At 40.9% G+C, this 21,987-nt stretch overlaps 2 protein-coding genes across 4 annotated transcripts in view; one reads left to right on the top strand and one right to left on the bottom strand.

Moving 5' to 3' along the window:
- The window catches only part of KLHL32 (kelch like family member 32), a 121,112-nt gene extending 113,763 nt beyond the window's left edge, over positions 1-7,349 (top strand). For all 3 annotated transcript variants that reach the window (XM_058020477.1, XM_058020479.1, XM_058020478.1), the window contains exons 9-11: positions 1,878-2,070; positions 4,126-4,220; positions 6,032-7,349. In XM_058020477.1, the coding sequence (XP_057876460.1) occupies positions 1,878-2,070; positions 4,126-4,220; positions 6,032-6,193 (450 nt within the window). In that variant the 3' untranslated portion in view covers positions 6,194-7,349. The remainder of the gene's footprint in view (positions 1-1,877; positions 2,071-4,125; positions 4,221-6,031) is intronic.
- Positions 7,350-14,025: 6,676 nt separating this feature from the next.
- The window catches only part of MMS22L (MMS22 like, DNA repair protein), an 88,509-nt gene continuing 80,547 nt past the window's right edge, over positions 14,026-21,987 (bottom strand). The window contains exons 22-25 of the mRNA XM_058020560.1: positions 20,262-20,428; positions 18,766-18,862; positions 17,439-17,606; positions 14,026-15,151 (exon numbers count right to left, since the gene is read on the bottom strand). Coding sequence (XP_057876543.1) covers positions 15,067-15,151; positions 17,439-17,606; positions 18,766-18,862; positions 20,262-20,428 — 517 coding nt within the window. The 3' untranslated portion in view covers positions 14,026-15,066. The remainder of the gene's footprint in view (positions 15,152-17,438; positions 17,607-18,765; positions 18,863-20,261; positions 20,429-21,987) is intronic.

The raw sequence follows: 21,987 nt of genomic DNA, 5'->3' as shown, positions 1-21,987 counted from the left end.
TTAGCACAGCTCAGTAACCATTTCAGAGGGTTAGGGCATGGCTATGCCCTCTTGCTTGTATTAGGAATTAAAAGTCCTAAGCTTGCAATCAGAGTTGCATAGCCTGATTTACACCCACTTGGAAGAGTATTGACTTTTCTGATTGTAGGATAGGGGCTTTGATTGCTGTATTTGGAACAAAATTGTGCCAGGAGATACTGCTATGTGGTTCCCACTGACTATTTAAAGCATAGCACATACGAGGCCTGAAGCAGGAGATGACACACCTGCCTCATTCTTTTCGAGGCGCAGTTTTGTCATTGACTACAAATGCTGACTGTTCTCAATCCAAGTAGCAATTACAGGCAGCAATCCTACTTTGTTTGTGAGGGGGACACGTATTTGTAAACCCTGTCTCTACTGTGTACCTTTCACTTGGGATTCTTCACTTGCTGATGTGAAAGTTGCCCCCCAAATTACTCGTGCTGGGGCTGCCTCAGTGTGCCGTGCTGACGGTGAGGAGCCCGGCACATGAAGAGTTACAGAGGAACTGTGCACTTGCATTCTTCAAACGACGTCTGCTTCGTGTTTGTACACACAAGCTCTCTTTAAAAATTCTGCTGGCATATTGTTTACGGTGGGTACTGGAAACCATCACATCTGCTCGCGCCTCGCGCAGAATCTCAATCGCTCCATCACGGAGCCGCAGCGCCCGCTGCCGCGCGCGGCCTTTGTGGCGCGTCGATAATGCCTGCCATCTGCCAGCGAGCACACAGCTACCTGCCAGCCAGCCTCCTGCACTGACCCCTGCCTCCCCAGCGCTCATCAGTATTCACACGCCGCCTTATTAGAAATGACCCTGCCAGGCCCCTCTGCTTCGCTGCCTTTGCAGTGCTTTGAGGCTCACCTGGCAGGCACTGCAGTGGAGGAAGCTAAAGATATAATCAGGGGATGCAGGCAGGCTTTGCAAAGCAGATGGTGTCTGTAGTCTGGTGTTAAGAGACTGGACTACTAATGCAAGCATTAATGCCTAATATTCAACTATTACACATTGAAATGTATAGCTATATGTTGTGCAGGTTAAAAGGCAGAAGGCTTAGAGACTCTGGACTTGCTGCACATGTATCACAAAAAATTTCCTAACGGATTTTTAACTTCCTCCACTTAAATTAATCTTATCCCTTGCCAGGTTGTTTGATTTGGTAGGCATAGCAGGAGCAATTGTTTTCTCAGCTGTAAAATACTCTGCTTTAATCCCTTGTCGTCCATGTCTTCCTGCCTCTCCCCTAAACAGGTAAAATTCTTGAATATTGTTAATGAGTAAGAAAAATATGCAAAGGGTTGGAACTTTGTAAGTTGCCACAAATAAAGTGTTGACATTAAACCAAATGAATCATTTGAGAAGATTCTTTAGGAAATTATTTTTCCTGTTGCTTTATTCCCCAAGGATAAGATCAAATAAGCTTCTGAATAACAAAAGGCAGAAGAATCTTTCTTCTCACATAACAGAGCTCATTGGTACAGATAATTTTAGCACCATATACAAAGGAGACGTTTAATAGTCTGGTTTAAGGAGAATTTGCTACTGAGTTATAAAGGGAAAAAAAAAAAAAAGACCTTTGAAACCTGATGAGCTAGACAAAAAAAATAGAGCAAGAAATGCCATTAAATTAATGAACTTAAATGTGAGAGCTATACCAACCATGTGTTGAAAGTCCACTATCCTTATTCAGAGTTACAACCAACACACATGTCTGGCATATGACCAGAACCAGTCTGTGCACTTGTGGTTCCTTACCAAGGGTAAGAAGAAACCGTCACTGTGCTGCTGCTGTTCATTGCACTAGCACTGTAGGTGTGCCTTTGAGCAGTGCTGGACCAGCCCTGTCTCGTTCCAGAACAAGTGGCTGAGCCGCAGCCCGATGCTGCAGAGGAGGGTCTATCACTCCATGGCTGCCGTGCAGAGGAAGCTCTACGTGCTGGGCGGGAACGACCTCGACTACAACAACGATCGCATCCTGGTGCGCCACATCGACTCCTACAGCATCGACACCGACCAGTGGACCCGCTGCAGCTTCAACATGCTCACAGGTGAGCACTGGTCACAGGGGGAACTGAAACATCTTTTCCCTTTAGATGCCTTTAGTCTGTGGAACTCCATGACTTTGTGACAAGTGCTTCCAATATAGGCACCACTGTTAGCCAAGAAGACACTTTACATTACAGTTCTGGCATTCAGTGGTCTACAAACATTTGTTCTTGTACATTGTACATTAAATTTTGAAGAAGTTGCAGATAAATTTCATTTAATTAAACAGTCAGAAAAAAATTGTCATAATAGTACCAGTAATGTTTTTTAATTCTCCAAAAGCCTGCCTGTGGTATTGGTTTAGCTCCCCGTGTGAGTGTACAAGAGACTGTTGTGTCTTTAGCGTGTAGTATCATTTTGTAGTGATTTCTGCTGGCATTAAAGGGCAAAGCTTTCACTGAAATCTGTTAACTCTTGCTTATTTCTAAACAGTATATTTTTAATAAATTACCCAAAAGGACATGTCCTTGTTAGAATTACATCCAGTCAGAAATTAATTGAGCACTTAGTTAACTACAGGATCTGTAAAGTTCTTCTTGACTTATTAGGAAGAACTGTTACAGCTGGAACTTGCAAACACTGCAGCTCACTGACCCCAGTCCACCGAAGTTCACCTCCACCTGATACAATTCCCAGATGTCATATCTCATTGAATCTCAGGGAGAAACAGAATCATAGAATGGTTTGAGTTGGAAGGCACCTTAAAGATCATCTAGTTCCCACCCCCTGCCATGGGCAGGGACACCTCCCACTACACCCATGTTGGTCAAAGCCCCATCTAACCTTGAGCACTTCCTGGGATTGGGCATCCACAAGTTCTCTGGGCAGCCTCACCACCCTCACAGTAAAGACTTTCTTCCTGTTACCTAGTTTAAACCTACTCACTTCCAGCTTGAGGACAATTCCCCTTGTCCTATCACTACATGCCCTTTTAAAAGTCCCTCTCCAGCTTTCTGGTAGGCTCTCTGCTGGTAGTGAAAGGCCACAGTTAGGTAACACTGAAGTGTTCTCTTCTGCAGGCTGAACAGACCCCAGTCCTATCAGCCTTTTATTCTAGGAGAGGTGCTCCATCTCTCTAATTAGCTTGGTGGCCTCCTCTGGACTTGCTCCAGCAGGTCACCATCCTTCCTGTAGTGAGGTCCCCAGGGCTGGACACAGCACTCCAGGTGGGATCTCACCAGAGTGGAGCAGAGGGGCAGAATCACCTCCCTGAACCTGCTGGCCACACTTCCAGACAGGCAGGTGACGCATTCTTAGAGAAGCACCAACAGAAGGGTTGCTTGGTTTCCAAGTCAGACCATCAGAGTACTTGATGGACACTAGGGAGAGAGACAGATTAAAATGGAATTACACATGGTGAAACAGAAGTAGTTTTTCATGAGTCTTTTGCTCACTAGTTAATTATTTTGTAATGTGGAGGAACTGACAGCTTTTGAGAAAGATGTCTTCTGATTTGCAACTGCGAAACCCTGGCACTGCAGGCACCCTCTCACTCTGGAGCTGACCCTGTCCCGCTGAATGCTGTGAGGCAGCCTCCTCTCCACTGCCTCCTGGTTGTTTCCACAACCTGCATCTTAAGAAGCTGCCTAAGCCTTTCTTTCTGTCAGTACAACTGGCAGTAAATATGCCAGGTGAACTGTGTACTGCAGATTTTTTTAGGCTGTATTTTTCCTTCAAAACTTCCAGACTTGTTGGGAGACCGTTGCTATGGGGATGAACTTGGGCAGCAGCTCCTGTGATTTTCAGTGTCCTTGTACCTGGAGGAGCGGGGCTGCACAGGAGGGGCGCTCGGTGGGGACAGTGTCTGTCACCTGTGGCACACGTGAGGAGGGAGCTGATGGTCCCCTGCACAGCCACATTAGTGCTCATCTGGGCAGGGCTCCTGGGGAGAGCAAGGAGCTGCCCCCACGCCTCACCTTCGCTCCGACACGATGGGAATCCTGAAACGGTCAAACCACCGCCAGGAGTGTTTGCATGCCATTTCAGAACTCCAGCATTCGGTGTTAAAAGGGTTAATTAAACACTGAAAGTGGTTTCTATTTCCTTCTTTGCTTTAGGTCAAAATGAGTCTGGAGTTGCTGTCCACAATGGCAGAATATATTTAGTTGGTGGCTATTCGATTTGGACAAATGAGCCTTTGGCATGTATCCAGGTGAGCGATTTAGGTTTCTTTTAAAGTCTTTTCCAATAATCTTGCAAGTATAAGTTTTGCACAGTTGTTATTAAAAAAGGAAAATACATGTGAAGAGGAGAGATTAAGGATATTTCTTATGCAGCCACTGAACCTGCATAAACAGAGAGGAAATACTGTAGAAATTAAAAATATTTCCAGATGAGCCAATAGATGCAATTTCTCTAAGATATTCCAGTAAATCAGGGTTGAATTGTCTTTCCTTTGGCAAGGTTTGGGTAAAATAATGTGTATATATTCACCAGTTACACAATTAAGTCCAAAATTAAACAGGTTACAGAAATGGATGATGGGGCTAAGAATTTTTCAGCCCATATTGGGATTTTTCTTTTCTTTCCAAGCTGTGTTTCTGAGGGGCAGCCAGAGTTAACGAGTTCTTCATTGACCAGGTGCAGTCAGCCTGCTGCCTGCCCTTCTGCTTACTGCCTTAAAGCTTCAATGGCAGTTTTTTGATCCCTGCCCTAGGCAATAGGTTCTTCTACAAACTCATCTACTCTCCCATCTTCTATAAAAACAGCTCACCCACAGATCTATGGCTTTCAGGTATTTTGGTAAAGAAATTAGGAATTCTTATCTTTCTGCATGTTTCTGAGTGAAGCAGTTCTGCACCACAGCCACTGCTTTGTCACCAGCTGGGCAGTTAAAAGCAGAAACGTCTGTTTATATCTCAGTTTCTGCACTTTTGCTGATAAACAACATTTTTATTAGCTTCCAACTTTTTGGATTTTAGAATTTCACCTCCAAACTGTCCCATAAGACTAGAATTTAGGCTTAGCATAAGAAGGGGGTGTATTGGGTTGCCAAGCTGCTGGTCTTACATTGAACACTTAGTAGCATGAATTTGTAAAGAGTAAGATAACACAAGATAAAAGTTAAAAGCATGTTCTGGTCACTAGTATAATTGTGTTTTAGCAAGTTGTTGGATACCACACAAAAAAAATTCTTGGAAAAAGTCATTCAGGCTGGCTTGGATATAGCTGACATATAATGCTTTGATGGAGTAATTGCACTGTGTAGAGGTAGCAGCTGTGCTCCACCTGTGGGCTCGTTTATAATCAACAGGTACTCTGCAGTATTGCACCTGGGTTTTAATATGGCTTAGTGACAAGCAAAAATAATCCTGGGATCTTGCTTTCTTAAATGGACATTTGTCCACATCCCCCGACTGGTTGTGAACTGGCAGCCTGCCTGAAACAGTCCCCACATAAAAGGGGAAAAGAAATATAATGAGTGATTTGGCAGAGCTGAGTGTGCTGTCCTTTCTCAGCTGTTGGCAGTGTGCCTGGCTTTAACCAGCAAAACTAGCCCTTTTATCTTCCAGTTGAGGAAATCTGCGGTTGCTCTCTCCTTTGGAAGAAAAAATTACATTTTTCCTTTAAATTTCTTTACGTACTTTAAGTCGCTCATTTATTTGGCATTCCCATCTTCCACAGAGCTTCTGTGCCCCCTAAATACCTTGGGGCTGACAAATGATTTGTGCTCTGTGCTAACAGGAGCCCTTCTGTGCAGAGTAATCCATGTGCACGGCTGCACTTTCTCCTGCCAGCAAGCAGGATCCAATGTCATTGTTTGCTCCTGAGTGCCTGAGCACTCAGGTTTTGGGTTGGGTGATGAGAACAGCAAATGGATCACCAGATCCTTAAATAATCTAAAAATTATCTGAAACTACCTTTACGCTGGGATTAATAGTAAATACATGCGGTGGGTGCCCACAAATTTGTTTCAGCTTTCTTCTGTGATCCCAAAAATATTTTGTATGCTTTGCCATGCAGGTGCTGGATGTTAGCAAGGAGGGGAAGGAAGAGGTGTTCTATGGGCCTACGCTCCCCTTTGCTTCCAATGGAATAGCAGCCTGCTTTCTTCCAGCTCCTTATTTCACATGCCCCAACCTTCAGACTCTGCAAGTGCCTCACCACAGGATCGGCACGATGTGACACATTCCTCGCGCTTCACGGAATCGGAAGTGGAGGAGGAAAACATCAAACCCCACAGGGTTTGACAGAAGGGTTTCCCTGGGTCAGTGGGAAGAGTCAATCCACTCGGGCTGCTGCTTTACCATCACACACTTGTCTTAAGGCCAGGTCCCAGCGGGCAGGCAGGGAGCCCCAAAGGCCGCGCGCGGTTTCTCTGCCGGGCTCAGCGGCGGCAGCGACGCGTGAGCGCCGTGTGCGGTTCTGCCGGTGGCCACTGGCTGCATCTCCTTCATCTCCTTATGCAACCTCATCAGGCATTGTGGATGCTCTCAGCTCTCCCTGGGCCGCTGCTCTTTGGAGTCTGCACTTTCAGTTGTTCACCAGTGGCGCTTTCAAAGACAATAAAAAAGCTCTGTTTGTGTTGACAAAGATGATATAATACTGTGCTAATTATGCAACTTACTCAATACCTTTGGCAAAAAGAATAACAAATGTGTTGACTTCCAATTCCGAACTCCATCGTTTACAGTTTCTCATTTAATAATACTTCATTTGAAATTTAAATACTTCAAAACAGATTAAAACAAAAATAAAAAACAAACAAGCCCTATAGGATAAGAGGAACAGATAAAAATTGTCTCAGCTGAAAGGCAAAGAAAATGAAGCCTCACGGTTAAACTCAAGTCTGAACTGATTGTGTTTGTCTGAGACTCTAAAGATTGTTTGGGATGTCATTTACCAAGGTCTACTACCAAATAAATGTTACCTTCTGTCATATGATCAATTCTTCCTGACAGCTGCAGTCTTTTAATGGTGGAGATCAGCCTCTTTACTGCATAATTAAAATGTGCCATTTACTTAATATTTTTAATATCCAGTTTGCAAGGGGTCACCACATTTACAATTATCAATGAACAGTCTCATTTTGTCCAACATATGGTCCCACAAATCACTGGTCTCCAGAGGCTAAACAGGTGTGGAACAATGTCAATATTTATTTATTTATTCTTTCAGTTTATATAGCGTGTCTCCATTCCACTCTCCAGGCATATGCCAGCTCACAGCAAATACTCTAACCTGGTGTATTTTGGCTTTGCTTGGCTACTGCAGTCCCTGTGTCTTATCTCTGTGTTTTATTTACATATTGAACAAAAATGTCAATGTTTGTAAATATTAACCAAGCATGTAATTAAATCTTTATTTCTGATTTATGGATACTCTGCACTTCTCTGCCTTACCTACTGATCAGCTCCCTGCCACTGTGCTGCCTGAGCAGGCCTATCAAATTCCTGCTGATACTCCTGCTATTCCACATGAGGAATGTGCTGCAGCAGTAGCCTGTGCCTGCTGGACAGGAACAGGTTTGACTTCATCCAGTGAGCAGCAGCACTTTCTAATCAAAACTATCTTTTAAGGGTCTGATTACAGGGAGGTAACTTTATTATCATTTCTGTCTCTCGCTGGGCAGTGTACTGGTGGAACATCCCCTTTCCTTTTCCATGCTAATCAGTTTAGAATGTTTTATGGTTGGGTTTTTTGGGGTTTTTTTTGGTTTTTTTTTTTTTTCTTTTTTTGCTGAGCTTCCTCACTTTCCCTGCCTCGAGCAGAGCTGCAGCTGCACAGTCTTTGCCTGGCACACTGACTCGAGTTGCTAACACCATCTCACTCCTGGGCACAAAGCACACCTTTATCTAGGCAGCACTTTTCTCTATGCTGTGTGGGAGCTGGATAGCCTGTACATTGAGACACATTTTAATTTCTTGGTTTAATTTGTTTGATGTCCTGGAGATCTGCATGCAAGGGACAGCTCTCTGATCAGTACATTTACAGAAATTGTTTTCCTGTGTGGGCTGCAGGGCCCAAGCCAGGCAAGTATACAAACTTTGACTTAGGTGTGGCTTTCAGGGACACAAACGGAGTGCATGTCTCATTTCAAGAGGAGACTGGCTAAAATAATCAAAACCTGTGCAGGGGCTTTGAGTCTCATCCCAGAGGTGCTACACCAGGTGAGTGATCCGCTTTTGTTTTGGGGGCAGAACCAACACTTCGGTTTGTAAAGCCCAGGGCACTTCTGGACAATTGTGCCAAGTGTGTTTTCTGTGTCTCAGCTTAGTTTGGAGACTTTTATTCCTAGGTCTCATGGCTTACTACAGCTGTAGCTATGGAATCATTTCTAAACTGCTGCTTCTGGAGAGCAGGGGGAGGGATTAGGATGGATCAGGACAACTGCTGAGCAGCAGCAGAAAGTGGCAGCAGTGGCCTGGGTTTGAGAAGCAGAGGGGGGCAGCTTCCTTATGCAAAGCAGCATGTGCCTCTTGGTTTGAGGTCTGAAAGGCAAGAAAGTTGTTTATCATGTTTGTTCTGCCCTTTAGACACTTCTACTGCTCTGGTTGTTGTCACCAATTGTCTGCACTGTGAATGGCAGTTTCAAACAGCTGTGCAATTGCATTATATTGGTTAGGGGTGCCTCTGCCACAGAGCCTCAGGACAGCACATATGCTCCTATTAGTGTCAGGATCCTGCTCTGGCTCTTAATCATCAGGCTCCACTGATTACAGAGGTCTTTCACAGCAGCCTCTTAGTCACTAAAGTTTTTGTGTCACACTTTCCTATCTGGGTCTTTCTGCTTTTGTTGCAGGACCTACAGGACAAATGGAGGGTGCTTTGCTGCACCTGAAGTCAGAAAATGGCTCATAGCCCTTGCCAGATGAGCAAAACCCAGTTAATTATTGCCAGGTAAGAAAAGAGAGGAGTGTGGATGCAAAGAGCAGAGAGAGAGCACCCTGCTGTGGCTGAGGGGTCTCAGCTGGAAGGAGCAAGGATGGGAGAGCCAGGCTGGCATCACCTGCCACCTGCAGCTGGGCAGGACTCCTGAAAAGGCTGCCTGCAGAGCTGAGGTTTCTGAATCATCAGGTCCTCACTCTGCCAACCTTCCATTGAATGTCTCTGGCTTCTCAAACTGCCATGGCTGCAGAATCCTGTGCGTGACCTCCTGATCCACCTGCGATGTTTTAAATTTTGTACTATTTTGGGCAGGCATATGACTCTGAACCCAACCTTCATACCTACCCAGCCTGCTGGTTTTGGTATGTACCTCTGACACAGTTTAGCTCAGTTTTTCCACACAGCCTTAAAGCTGTCCAGAACAAGAATATTATTCCATGCTTGCTGGTTCTGTTGCCAGAGTCTGATCATCACAGTGGGAGAGCAGATGCCAGTACAAGTCATTTATCCAGCTAGGAGTGTGCAAGGTAAAGGGACAAGTTGAAACCAGTGAGAACTCACTACGGCTTCAGGGAAAGAGGTGTTCTTACCAGTGAATAATGCAGCAGTCACTGACTGTCCTGTTTGAAAAAAAAAGTGCAGTTCTGTGCCCTGAATTCCTTTGATTTACACATTAAGGCTATTTATATCTGCAGCTAAGACTTTTGGGACACAAGGTCTTGAAGAGCTGTACTGAAGAGCTATTCTCTGATCTTTTTCAGGCCACACCTATAAAGAATAATATTCCATCCTTTATATAGCTTTAATTAAAGTATATAAATATATACTTCACAAGCAGCAGCAGCACCATAAATATATATACTTCACAAGCAGCAGCAGCAGCACTAACAGCCTCTTCTGCCACTTTGGTGTCTCTTGAGCATTTCACACCCAAGTGCTGACTAAAGGAACACTCACATTTGATAAGCCAGTGTGCAGCAGTTCTGCTTCTGTACAGTAATGTTTTTGTAATCTTTTAACTTCTAGATGTAGTTTATGATTTTCTTCTTAGTTTTGCAGCTTTTGAGCCAAGCTCAAAAAGCTTTCAGAAGAGCTGAAACTTCTGTAACTCTTTTTCATCTAAATTTTGCCTTCCCCAGTTACCCTCCCCCAACCTGTACAGACATTTAGTACATCAGTTGCAGAATGGTGGAGAAACAGATAATTGAATATTCACACATGCAGAAACAACCCAGGCAGAATGTGGAACAATGTGGAAACAGGCGCGAAAAGAGGCGGCATCTGTTTATTGAAAATTAAAATGTGGAATAAATTAAGAGGGCAAGGTTAAAACGCTTCATCTGCAGACAGTTTGTAAGGGAAGAAGACTGCAGGAAGTTTAGCACATAGATTGTGTAGAAAGGACTTAAGCAGTTCTATTTTTGCAAAATGAGTTTTTTTCCCCTTCCAATGACATGTTATAAAGGGATAAAGTGTCCACATAAAGAATGGTTTTCCAATAGAGATGATTATATATAGCAGTTTCACAGTAATGCCAGAATTAAAATGCTTAAAACGTTAATGTTGCAATGCTTCAAGCGCTGAAGAACAGAGTAAGTATTTTTAGCAATACCCTCAATTCATATAAGCAAATGCTGTGCTAATTTTTCCACCGGTGCCTCTGCAGGTCATGCTGGGCCTTTCTAAAACAAATAATGAATTTAGCAAATTTGCATTTTTAATGCCTGTTTTGGTGTCATTCTGCAAGGAGAAGGGTAGAGCCAAGATAGTGTTTGATGGACTGGGAAATGCAGTGAATTTGGTTGTAATGTGGAATTACTCTGCTGGCATTTCCGAAGGCCTGTAAAGCTAGCACATCTATGCATAGACGATCTGAGCTTTTGCTTTTTTTTGTTGTTGCTGCTTTTGTTCTGTACATACCTTTGCACTTTGTACATTAGGCTTACAAAAGGTTTATCACTTTAAAGCTGCTCAAGTAGACAAAAGCCTAGTCATTCATCATAAAACAAGCTTAATTATGCTAGGACATATTGACACTGCATCAGATTTTTAATCTTCAACATAATTTTATAACCATTGCTAACAGATGGGCTGATTACACTGAATTTAAGTTTTAAGTAATAGTTAAAAATTCTAAAATATGATTAAACTGGAAATACCCATTGCATACCTAATTTTCAAAAAGCTTCTGAAAGAAGAAAAACCAGAGTTCAGTAAAGCCTCTTTTTTGTTTCCTGTGGGAACTATATTGCATTTAAGTGCAGAGTTATCAAAGTTCCTTAGATGAACAAGCAGTTAATGCTATTGGCAGCTCCTCTTCTGTCCAATTACAACCCATAGGCCAGGACCTTATTTTTTCCATGGGTCTGTTGCTCTATTCCAGCATAAAAGATGTGAACTTTTCTATTTCAGAACCTCTTTTTTATCAAAACACATACCCTCCCCCCTTTTTTTTTCATTGAAAATTAAAGCAAAGAGTAATTAAAAATAGGATGTTTCTGCTCTTCAGTAACAATAACAAATGTAGAATTCTTATGAAACAGAAGGACAGCTTTGTGGGACTAATGGAAGTCACATGTGAATTCTGAACAGAAGGTAATTTTTTTCATGCTATCTTTTTAAGGTTACTAAAGGAAAGATAAGCCAGTTTTCCCTCTGTCTGCCATTGTTCATCATGTGCTGGACATGTGTTTCATATCACAGGGGTGATAATGGGTCAGAGGTGATTGGTATCCTGAATTCTGGAATAGGGGAAATACAAAGATTAAATACTGTCTATTTAGATCTCAATTCTATACATTGCAGAAAAAAAAGGGTGCTTAGTATATATATACACACACATCACAAAAATGTGTCCTCTTATATTCTGGAACAGTCCTCTGGCCAAGGAGATAAGTGTGGAAAATTCTGGCAAGGCTCATGATGGCTCAGTTTCAGACAGGTCTCCCGTCACCAGTATTAGCATTTCCAAATGAAAGGACACTGGTCACAGACTGAGGGCAAGGAAAATCATACTGAAATTAATTTTTATTTTAAAAACTCCACTGACAAACACTGATTCTATAGTTATGAGCAATTAATTACATGTCTACTAGTTTTGGCTGGAGTGGAGTTAATTTTCTTCACTCTATCTTCATATAGACGTTTTTGTTATTGCTGAGCAGGGCTTCCACAGAGCCAAGGCTTTTCTGCTTCTCATAGTGCCATGCTGGTGAGGGGGCTGGGAGGGAACACAGCTGGGACAGGTGACCCAAACTGACCAAAGGGACATTCCAGATCTGCCCTGTGACATCATGCCCAGTACATAAAGTGGGGGAAGAAGGAAGAGACATTTGGAGTGATGGTGTTCATCTTCCCGTGTTATGTACTACAGTGTTCCATGCCATGGGGCCCTGCTGTCCTGGAGATGGCTGAGCTCTGGGGAAGCAGTGAATTTATTCCTTGCTTTGCTTTATTTTCATGCATTCCTATTTATGGCTTTTGCACCCTCCCCATTAAATTGTCTTTTTCTCAACCAAATAGTTTCCTTCCTTTTACCCTTTCTCATCCCACTGGTGGGGGAGCAGCTGTGGGCCGGGGTTAAACCATCACAACATTCAAAACAGCTTAATACCATAAAATTTTCATCATATAGATGGGTTTGAATAATGAAATTTCTCTGAATTAGGTACTCTAGCTACAATTTTATTGTCAGGATCTTTTCACCACCCATTGCAGAATTTACAGCTGCAGGAAATGTTTGTCCATGCAAGCAGTGTTATTTTTAAACAACATACTGGGAGACACCCTTGCCATCCTCTAAGTAAAACACCCCTGCAATGAGTGGCAATCTTCAAATGAGTGAGGTTGCTTAGAACCTCATCTTACCTGACCTTCAATATTTCCAGGGATGGAGTGTCTACCAACCCTCTGCGAAACCTGTCCCAGTGTTTCACCATCCTCATAATAAAGAAAATTCTTTCATATATCCAATCTGAATCTACCCTTTTTTAGACCAAACTCTTCAGTGTAAAATACTGTAGTAAGATTTAATTTAAATAATGTTTATTGCCTTAAGCAGCCTCTATACAGACAGCATCTAATAAGATATATTTTTTTTTTTAGCTTTTAGGTTTTTTCCTACATTTTAGTTAAAACCAGCATTTTCTTCATTCCTTCTGACTGGTTTTGGACTGCTGTTTGGTGTATGCTTGGTAGGTCAGCATAAACTAGTACTCTGCAAGTCATCCTCTCGTTAATATTATTGGAACTATCAGTGACATCTGCAAATGTCCATACCACCCATCAGATCCCCCATTTGGCACTGGTTGATGACTATGATGCAAAATGTCTTGTTTCTGTTTGCTTTAACTTTGTGACAAAGAAGAATGATATTTTCCAAACTGTTTAAATTAGTTTTTCATGTGCCAGGAGCTGCTATGCATTTACATAAAGTCCTGTTGCTTTTTCAGAAACTTCCAGCCACTACTGATAGTATTAAATATGTCCTTAATAACCTACTAAACACATCATTTAGTGCTTCACTGTAATATCTGTTCTATCCTTTAAAATCACAGTTTTTACTTTCAGGAAGTAATACTACAGTCAGACATCTGTGTGGTAGGACTCAAATTTCAAAAGCATCTCAATTAATTTCTCTTGGAGAGGGGTGTTTTTAATTTTTTTCAAAAAAGCTTTTCAGAAGCAGAATCCCCCTGGGATGAATAAAACTCCCAGGTACATAAGCTTACGAGAAGCTACAATGCAAGTTCAATAAGTTACTTTCATAATGAAAAGAACCTCCATGTTCTGCACTATTAAGTAGCCTAAAGAGGCTTTTAGTTACTGCATTATCTGAAGTACTGATAGCTGATTTAGGCAAGAAGATTATCTAGTTCGACTTGATAAGATTACTGTAACGAAAGGGAAGCTGCTCTGAACAAGATTTTAGGGATTTTTCTGGAGCTATTAGTCATAAAAATAATTTTTTACTTCCTGTTAACATTGTAAAATTAAAATATGACTTTAAAAGTAAAAGCCTGCTCACTGGTGTGGCCATTAATGGCAAACCTAACCCACTCCAAAGTCCAGTAAGTAGTTTCAGAAATTTTCAGAAAGCTTTGGATTATTGAGGGAAGTGAAGTGTGGATACCATAGCCATCAATGAAAGTTTCCTGAGGACTTTGAGAAAAAAATATAGAAAAAGTTACAGAGCTAGATCCACCCTGCAAAGACCCATAACACAGCAAAATACTTGAAAGATCCAACTTTCTCAGCAAACAAGAATAATTACTAGCCTATCATCAAACGATGAGTATTTCAATTAGAACTCTGTCCTCTCTTCTTTTTCCCTCTCACCTTTCACACCTAGTATAAGTGTATAACTAATAATGTCATGACTAATTAAAAGACCATTGGGACCCCTGGAAATTATAGGGCAATTTTAAGAACATAGCATTGAAAAGGAAGGGAACAGGAAATCTAAACCTGCCTTTTCTTATATTACCCACAAAGAAAACAGAAAAGTTTTACAATGGAATATGAAATACTGAAATGTTTTAATACAGGTGAAAGTTAAAGACAGCTATATACATTCTGTGCAACATAAACACATTAAAAAATACTCTCTCTTAACACAAGCTTTATCACACTGGCACAACCCCTGGTGAATGCACTGCATTCAACAAGTTGAGTACTAGAGAGCACATGTTTTTCCCATTCTACTAAAATAATAAATTAGAAATTACAAAATTACGATTTTCTTAAGAACAGCCTGAATAAGATTTTCAAAAGTACACTATTTAAGAGGGACAGGTCTCATTCAATGGACTAAGTTGTGAAATTCTTTGAAATTCTGTCTTATATGTTACAATATATAGGCTCTGTTCTTACAGATACTGAATCTGTAATAAATTAGCTTTCAATCTTTCTATTGCTATTCATCAGGATATTGAGTCAATCTTCAAATGCATGACAATAATAAAATACCAAAGGTTTTTTTTTTTTTTCAATTAATACATAAATTGGGGGGAAAATGGGGAACAACCACAAAAATTGATACATGTATTTCCATTGTAAAGATAAAGAGCTTGTCTAGTTCTTGTTGTAGTCTGCAGTTCTTGTTGTAGTCTGTAGTTTTAGGTACAAACAATGTCATAATGTCCAAGAGGAAAGGATTAATCACCAGCACATTACTGATCTGTCTCATTTTCCAGTTTTTGTATCTCATTTTGTCCAGCCTCTGCAAGGTGAGATAAGAGTCTCTTATACGCTTCTCTGTTGGGGGAAAAAAACCAAAACATATAACATGTTACTTTAATAATCTCACACATCCTAGGAGTAAAAGTGTGTAATTCCCAAACACATTGTTTAGATATTGAGATATTAAAACAGTTTAATGTCCCCCCACCTATTCAGCTGCTTTTTTGCTGTGACTCTTTAGCGTGGCCAGATCAGAGGAAGAATAGGGACTGCACTGTTTACAGCTAGAAGTGTAGTGGAGCTCTTTAGAAGCCTAATTGTTTAGTAAACTGCTCTGAAATACAAGTTCCTTATTTAAAAACGTGGAGTTTCCAAGGCCTGGATGATATTAGCATTCAGCTTTGATGATGTTTGCTCTCTCATTTCTGCCTAAGCAATCCCTGGGACTCTCACCACAGCACAGTGATGGGAGCCCCTCACACTTGGGTGCAGCCCAAGCACTGAACCAGATTCAGACCACCATCCTCAACCAAGGACAATGACTGTTAAAATAAACCTGGAATTCAGAAGGGAACTGTCACTCAAGTGGATTTGCCAGAAGAGTGCATATGTGTTGATGAGACTTTTCACCTTAAGTTCATTCTAATACTCTCCAACCCAAACAATGTAATTATTGTTAAAGTACTGCCTCTGACATTTAGGTCTTTTCTAATTATACATTTTTGTCATGAAATATTAACTTGAGCAAACAAAACTGCAGTTTTCATACTAGTTCCTTGCAATTACAACACTGGACATCACCACTATAAGCATTTAATGCAAATTCTGAACACCTTACTTCTTTTATAGATTGAGATTTGCACTTTATTGTCTACAGTAATTGCACTGAATATGTTAATATCATGTTATTTAGAGTCTAGGACCGAAGAGAGAAAATCAGGTGTTCTTGAAGAGAGAAAATTAGTGTTCTTACAATAAAATGCTCATGGAACACCTCAGGCTGCTGGGTAATGCAGCACATTCTAAATACAAATTACTAATAGAAAACATTGACAACAGATTAGCTAATATATATGGCTTAAGTGATGAGGATAAAGGAAATGGAGCTCTTCAGTAATCTCCAAGCATGTATTTCAGGAAGCTCCAACAACCTGCATGCTTTCAGCATTTTGTAGATAATGAGATGAATGTTACCATATTAATAGTATTTAGCAAAAGAAAAACAAGCAAAACTTTTAGCTATGAAAAGCATTATCAAAGGATGAAAAAAAGCAGGTTGTGTGGAAATCCTACATATAACAGTACTTCAGGCTGGTCCTGGGCAAATTCTCTTAAATAAAAGCAAATGCAGTTGTTGGCAGTGGATAGTAAAAGGTGAATAATATAATTACAAATTAATTAAATACATTTTTCATTAAATGGAAGATGATACCCTGTGAGTACCCTTCAGTGTCTCATAAGTTATTCTTGCACAATTCTGTCTTTTGGACTTGTTATAGCCCGGGCCCTGCTGACACACACCTCAAAACTTCCCCAGTGTGAGGCATGAGTGGATTCTCCCCTTTGAGTAGTCCCAGGATGTGCAGCAATGCCAACACTGGGGCCAGTTCCTTGCCCAGACCACAGGAGAGTCATGGGCAGCCTTCCAGTGAGCAGCACTGACAGGAAGAGCCCTTTTGGCCCCACCAGGCAGAGCTTCCTGGAGTTCTGTAGCACTACTTGCATAGATGCTGAAAGGTCAGTGCAGCATCTGCACCCAGACACCACCATCCCTGCAGAGCTGCTCCCCTCCTCCTCTGTCATTTTCTCCTAATGCCAGATGGATTCAAGTGTCAAATATTTCTGTCCTGAGTTCTTGGGGGGCAAACAGAGGAATCCTGAGCCTGCTGTGCCCATCAGAGCCAGCCTTTCCTGGACACCCACAACTCTTCTAATTTTAGATTATGAGAGAGCTCTTGATATTCAGTTGGGGGTATTTATTTTCCAAGCATCTCAGACCATACCTGATTGTAGCATAATTTCACATATGACCCATAGTCCTCTAAAACAGGGACTAACAGGAAAATTGTTTGAGTAAGGAATTCTTAATTCTGTTTTGCAACATACATTGTAGAGACAACCTGGCTTCACAAAAATTCTGCTCTGGTCTGTGGACCCTAGTATCAAAACATCTCTGGAAATATTTAGCAAATATAGATGGCTTTAAACCATGACAGGCTTGAGTTAAGGGAGATTTCTGGCTGAAAACACTTAAAAATAACTCATTTTTGGGTGTCTGTGCTGCTGTCTTACGACTGCTTTCTTTCAACAGAATGAACCTCTACTAGTCATTGTCAAAAATAGTATTAAATGAAAACCAAACCTCTGTGCAGCATTTCTTCCAAGGCCTTGTTTGCGCTCAGAATCCTTCAGAGACTGTGTGATTGTGGGAATCAGGCTGGTAACTAAAGTCTGATCCAAGACTGCCACTGTCTCCAGTATGCTGAGAACCCGGTGATCATAGACAGCAGTGTAGTCCTGGATGAACTGCCTGGGGTACACAGGGGCATTTAATGCAGGGTCAAAAGAGATGCAGAGAACATGCCAACAACAACTGTACAGCCTAATCAGAACAAACAATCTGGCTGCATAGCAATTTTCACTTTGTTACACTGGAATACTCTACCTGGAATACTTTCTCTAAACAAAGGATGGTTTTGAAGCCTAATGCTAAAAATTCCACACATTTATTTTCAAGTAATTTGGCAGATTCTGCTGCTGTTTCACCAGGACTGCCTTGTTCCTAAGGCAGTGTGTGTGTGCATGCATGTGTGAATTCCTAAGGCATGTGTGTGAATGCAAAACTAAACCATACATTTCTTATTTAATAAATAATAATTGTAATAAAAAGACTAGCAAAACAAGAGTTTTAGATTCAAATTTGCAGAAACAATGTTGGCATTTCTTATAAAGCTCCTCTGGATCTTAAATAGGGCAGATCATTAGATGGAAGCACATCCATTTGCCATCCTGAGGACCTGAGGACTTCAAGGCTCACAGATTACATTCAAATCAAAATTAGCACCCTAGGGATGACACATCCCATGAAATTGATGTATCAGATATAGACTGGCATTCCCACAAACACCAATTCTTTTTTCAGTGAGTCTCTCTCAAGGCTTTCACCTAGACCTAGCCCGATACAGCAGCAGTGCTTAAGGTTTGCAGAATGTCTGTGAGTGCCAGGCCATGCAGCTCTGCTACTGTATCCATGCAAGACACAGGATTCATTTTGTACAGCTATGAAATAAGGATAATTTACATTATAATAATCTGTTATTGTCACAAAATCTAATAAAAAATTAGTTAAGCTTGTTATGTGAACTTTAGCTGCACTTCAAATTCAGAACACACATCTTTCACAGCACCATCAGCATTCCTGAGGAGTTTTTCCCATTGCAGGAAAAACTATATGCCTCTCAAAATAGTACCTCATCCATGAGGAAGCAGGTATGCCTCTCACTTCTCTTTTTCTGCTCTGGCTTTTTGGCAAAGCTGTGCTCAAATCCAGTGCCAAAAGTACCATTACTAAAATACCATAAACAAGCAACAATGCAGCATGTTAGGATAATTAGTTATTTTAAGAAAACATGTTTGCTGTCAATTTGCTTGCAGCAGCTTTGTTGCCAGTTGGCATATTTTCTGGTTACCTAAATACAGAAGTCAGCTGGGTGGCATGTTCTCCTCCTGACCCTGCTTGGCAGCCTTCTACCATGTACTGTACAATGTCTGTAGATATTTTTTTAACTGCAAAAGAAAAATCACAGGATTCACACAGAGCTCTTGAACTGGCCATCTGGAGGATGTCTTTCATGAAGACAAAACATTTTAAATGAGAAAAAAAAAGGTTTAATATTTCTTTGATGCAAGTGAAATGATTGTGAGAGCACTTAGTTAGATTGGCTATAAAGAACAGAATGAGTCACGGGTTTATGCAAAAATCTTATTTTCACCACCATTATCCTTTAAACAGATTTTTAAATACACTATGGTTTTTTTAAGTTAAAGCCAAGAGATATACATTTAGAGGAAATAGAGGTTTTATTTAAATCTAAGTTCTGTTTATATTCTTTAAACACTCCTATTTGATTCAAAAGATAGGTAGTCACAGCATTATATTCTGCTCAAAGCTGTGTGGATCTACTCTGTAATTTCAGTGGTGCAGATTGTTCTGAAATGCACCCTAACTCTTTTTTTAAGGGAAAAAAACCCTAAAAACCCCAACAACCTCTCCCACTATTTTCTCAATAATTGTTTCCAAATAAACACCCAAGTTGCAAGATGCAGCTCTTCCTTTATAAAGGTGGAACTGGGCTGCAAGGACTTTTCTGGAAGGGAGTGGCAGAGCCCTGTCCAGGCAGGCAGGGAGCTGGTGGCTACATCAGCCCAGGACTTCTAGCTCACTGCAAGGTGAGTGCTCAGCTTTTAGCAGATATGGCTGTGATGGCAAAAGGGGGAAGAAAATTGGTGATGGCTGAGTCAATTTCCTAAGCACATCTTGTCCCTGAAACTATTACAGACCAGAATCAAACAGTACTTTATCAGAGAAAATTCCCAGGAGAAATCAGAGGTGAATCCAAATTTTGCTTAACGCCTCTCCAGCAGCAAGAAATGGAAATTTTGAGCTCAGGTACATTCATTATACAATGGTGGGGTGAAAAGAGTGCTTCATTCTGTAAGTACCTAAAAATAAAGATGTTCTTGCTACAAAACAAAGCATGCTAAAAGAAGAAAGAAGACTCAAAGATAACTTCATGGAGCAACATGTTACTTTTAATCCATTTATAATACCTCTAGGGGAGAACATGACTCTAGTCTTATTTGGTCTCAAAACTTTAGGTGGAAGAAAAGTTCCACAATTGCTAATGGAGGAGATTATATGGGAAGGATAGGGAAAAAAGGAAATGCCTTCAGATTCCTGAGAAGCTGATTAGTTCATTAGAGAGTTAAATGAGGCAGGATTTCTCTGCCTGAGAGGCAGAAGTCCCAGACCAGTTAATGAAAAAAAAAGCCTCATCCAGTTTATCTGGCCAGATTGTTTTATTCACCTCATCTGAGAGTCTTAAATACCGGGATGAAGGATGCTCAGCAGTGCAGAAATCTTGCAGGCATGGAGAGATGTACTTAAAGCAAACAAACAGCTCACCTTGCAGCTCATTAACCAGCACCAAGCACTTCAACACAGCTGGGAGAACCAAGTCTGTGTCACACAGTTCAGTGCTCTGGGTTCTCTGAAGTACTTCAAGAATGAAAGCAAGAACAGAGGCCAAGCGAGGAGGTGGAGCATGCCCTTTGAACTGCAGGTAGTTTTCCCTGGGAAGACAAAGCAAGCCAGAACAAAGTCTATGATTTGGGTTTTTTTTCCATGTAATGCAAGCACCATATACCTTAAAATAACTGTGATATTTCAGCAGGAGGCCTATTACATAGATTTCTATCTTTATCTAGGCTTAAATAATGGCTTCTATTTATCTTAGTCGTAGCAATGACTCCCAGTTTGTCAGAGAACAGTGATATCTTCTGACTCTTCTGTTCAGAGAGGAGTGAGAAATAAGAGCCATCATAATTACAGTTTAAAACCCATGTGTGACTATTAAAAGCTAAATACAAAGGTAGCTTCATAATATAATTGAATTCATGAAGGAATGAAGATTCTAAAATCCTAAATCAACATGCATAATACATCTGTTATTTAATTACATTATTTAGCTTTATGTGCTTTTGCAAACTCACAAGCATACTTGTGGTAACAGCTCTGCTGTTACACTGGGACTGTTATTTGATTTTTATAAACAGTATGTTGTAACAGGACAGCCAGTGACTGATTTTGTTCTGTCAGAATTAACACAAACATCTCCAGTATAAAATCTGGCACAAGGATAAAAGGTGACCTGTCAATCTGCAACAAGAGCAAATTTTAACATCACACACATGGAGTGTTCCAATTTTAACACATTGATTTGTTCATTTTCCACAAAAGAATACAAGAATATGAACTACTGTTGGTTTGGCACCACAATTAATGGAATCTGAAGACAACAGGTTTTGCAGGTGAAAGAGAACACAGCATTTATTCATCAGTCAGCAAGAGCACTCCCAGAACCTTCAAAAAACCATTTTAAGATATTTAATATTAGGTACTGTTACCTATCAAACAAGGCACATATGTTGGCTGAACAATGCATCAGATAAAAACCAGAATCCTTATTAAAAGCTCAGTAAAGAGTGTTTCTACAACTTTCAAATGAAATGTGACTTTCAGAGCTCTGTGTACTTCATTGCACTGCTTCAGAGCACTGGTGTGACTTGGCCAATGAAAGCTGTGACACTCACAGTTCTTGTATCATGTGGTCTAACTTTAATATTAGCAACTCTGAAATCTTCTGTCTCATTAATTACTCTGAGAATTTCCCACAGGTTTTTTTTTGTGTGTATTCTTCCACTACAACAGCTCTGTGAGCTGGGTAATACAATCCTGATGGAGTTTCCCTTCCCCTCTGCAGCAGCAATACATTCATTGCTTTCATATGGCAAAGTGGTGAACAAACTGGACCTATTTGTGTACAGACCCCATGACTGCCTCATGACCACCCAGCACTTTGCAAACCAGAGTGCTGCTCAGTTCTAACACATTCTTCCCAGATCACTAAGGAATGTTTCACATCTTAAAGATCCCCAAGTGCCATTACACCTTCAGAACTTTCCACTCTTAATCCCCATGTTCACACATGCATGCACACATTCAAAAATAACTTTAATAAGATGACAAAGTTTGGGTATCCAAAAACATGTCAGAACTAAGATCGTGAAATCTTAATTGACTCCCTTAATAGGTGATAATACAAACTTTACTTACAGGATTTCCTCTCATA

Source organism: Melospiza georgiana, chromosome 3 (assembly GCF_028018845.1).
Source record: "Melospiza georgiana isolate bMelGeo1 chromosome 3, bMelGeo1.pri, whole genome shotgun sequence".
In the NCBI taxonomy this organism is placed as follows: domain Eukaryota; kingdom Metazoa; phylum Chordata; class Aves; order Passeriformes; family Passerellidae; genus Melospiza; species Melospiza georgiana.
The sequence above is the reverse complement of the archived record's forward strand: the minus strand, read 5'-3'. Positions and strand labels throughout refer to the sequence as shown.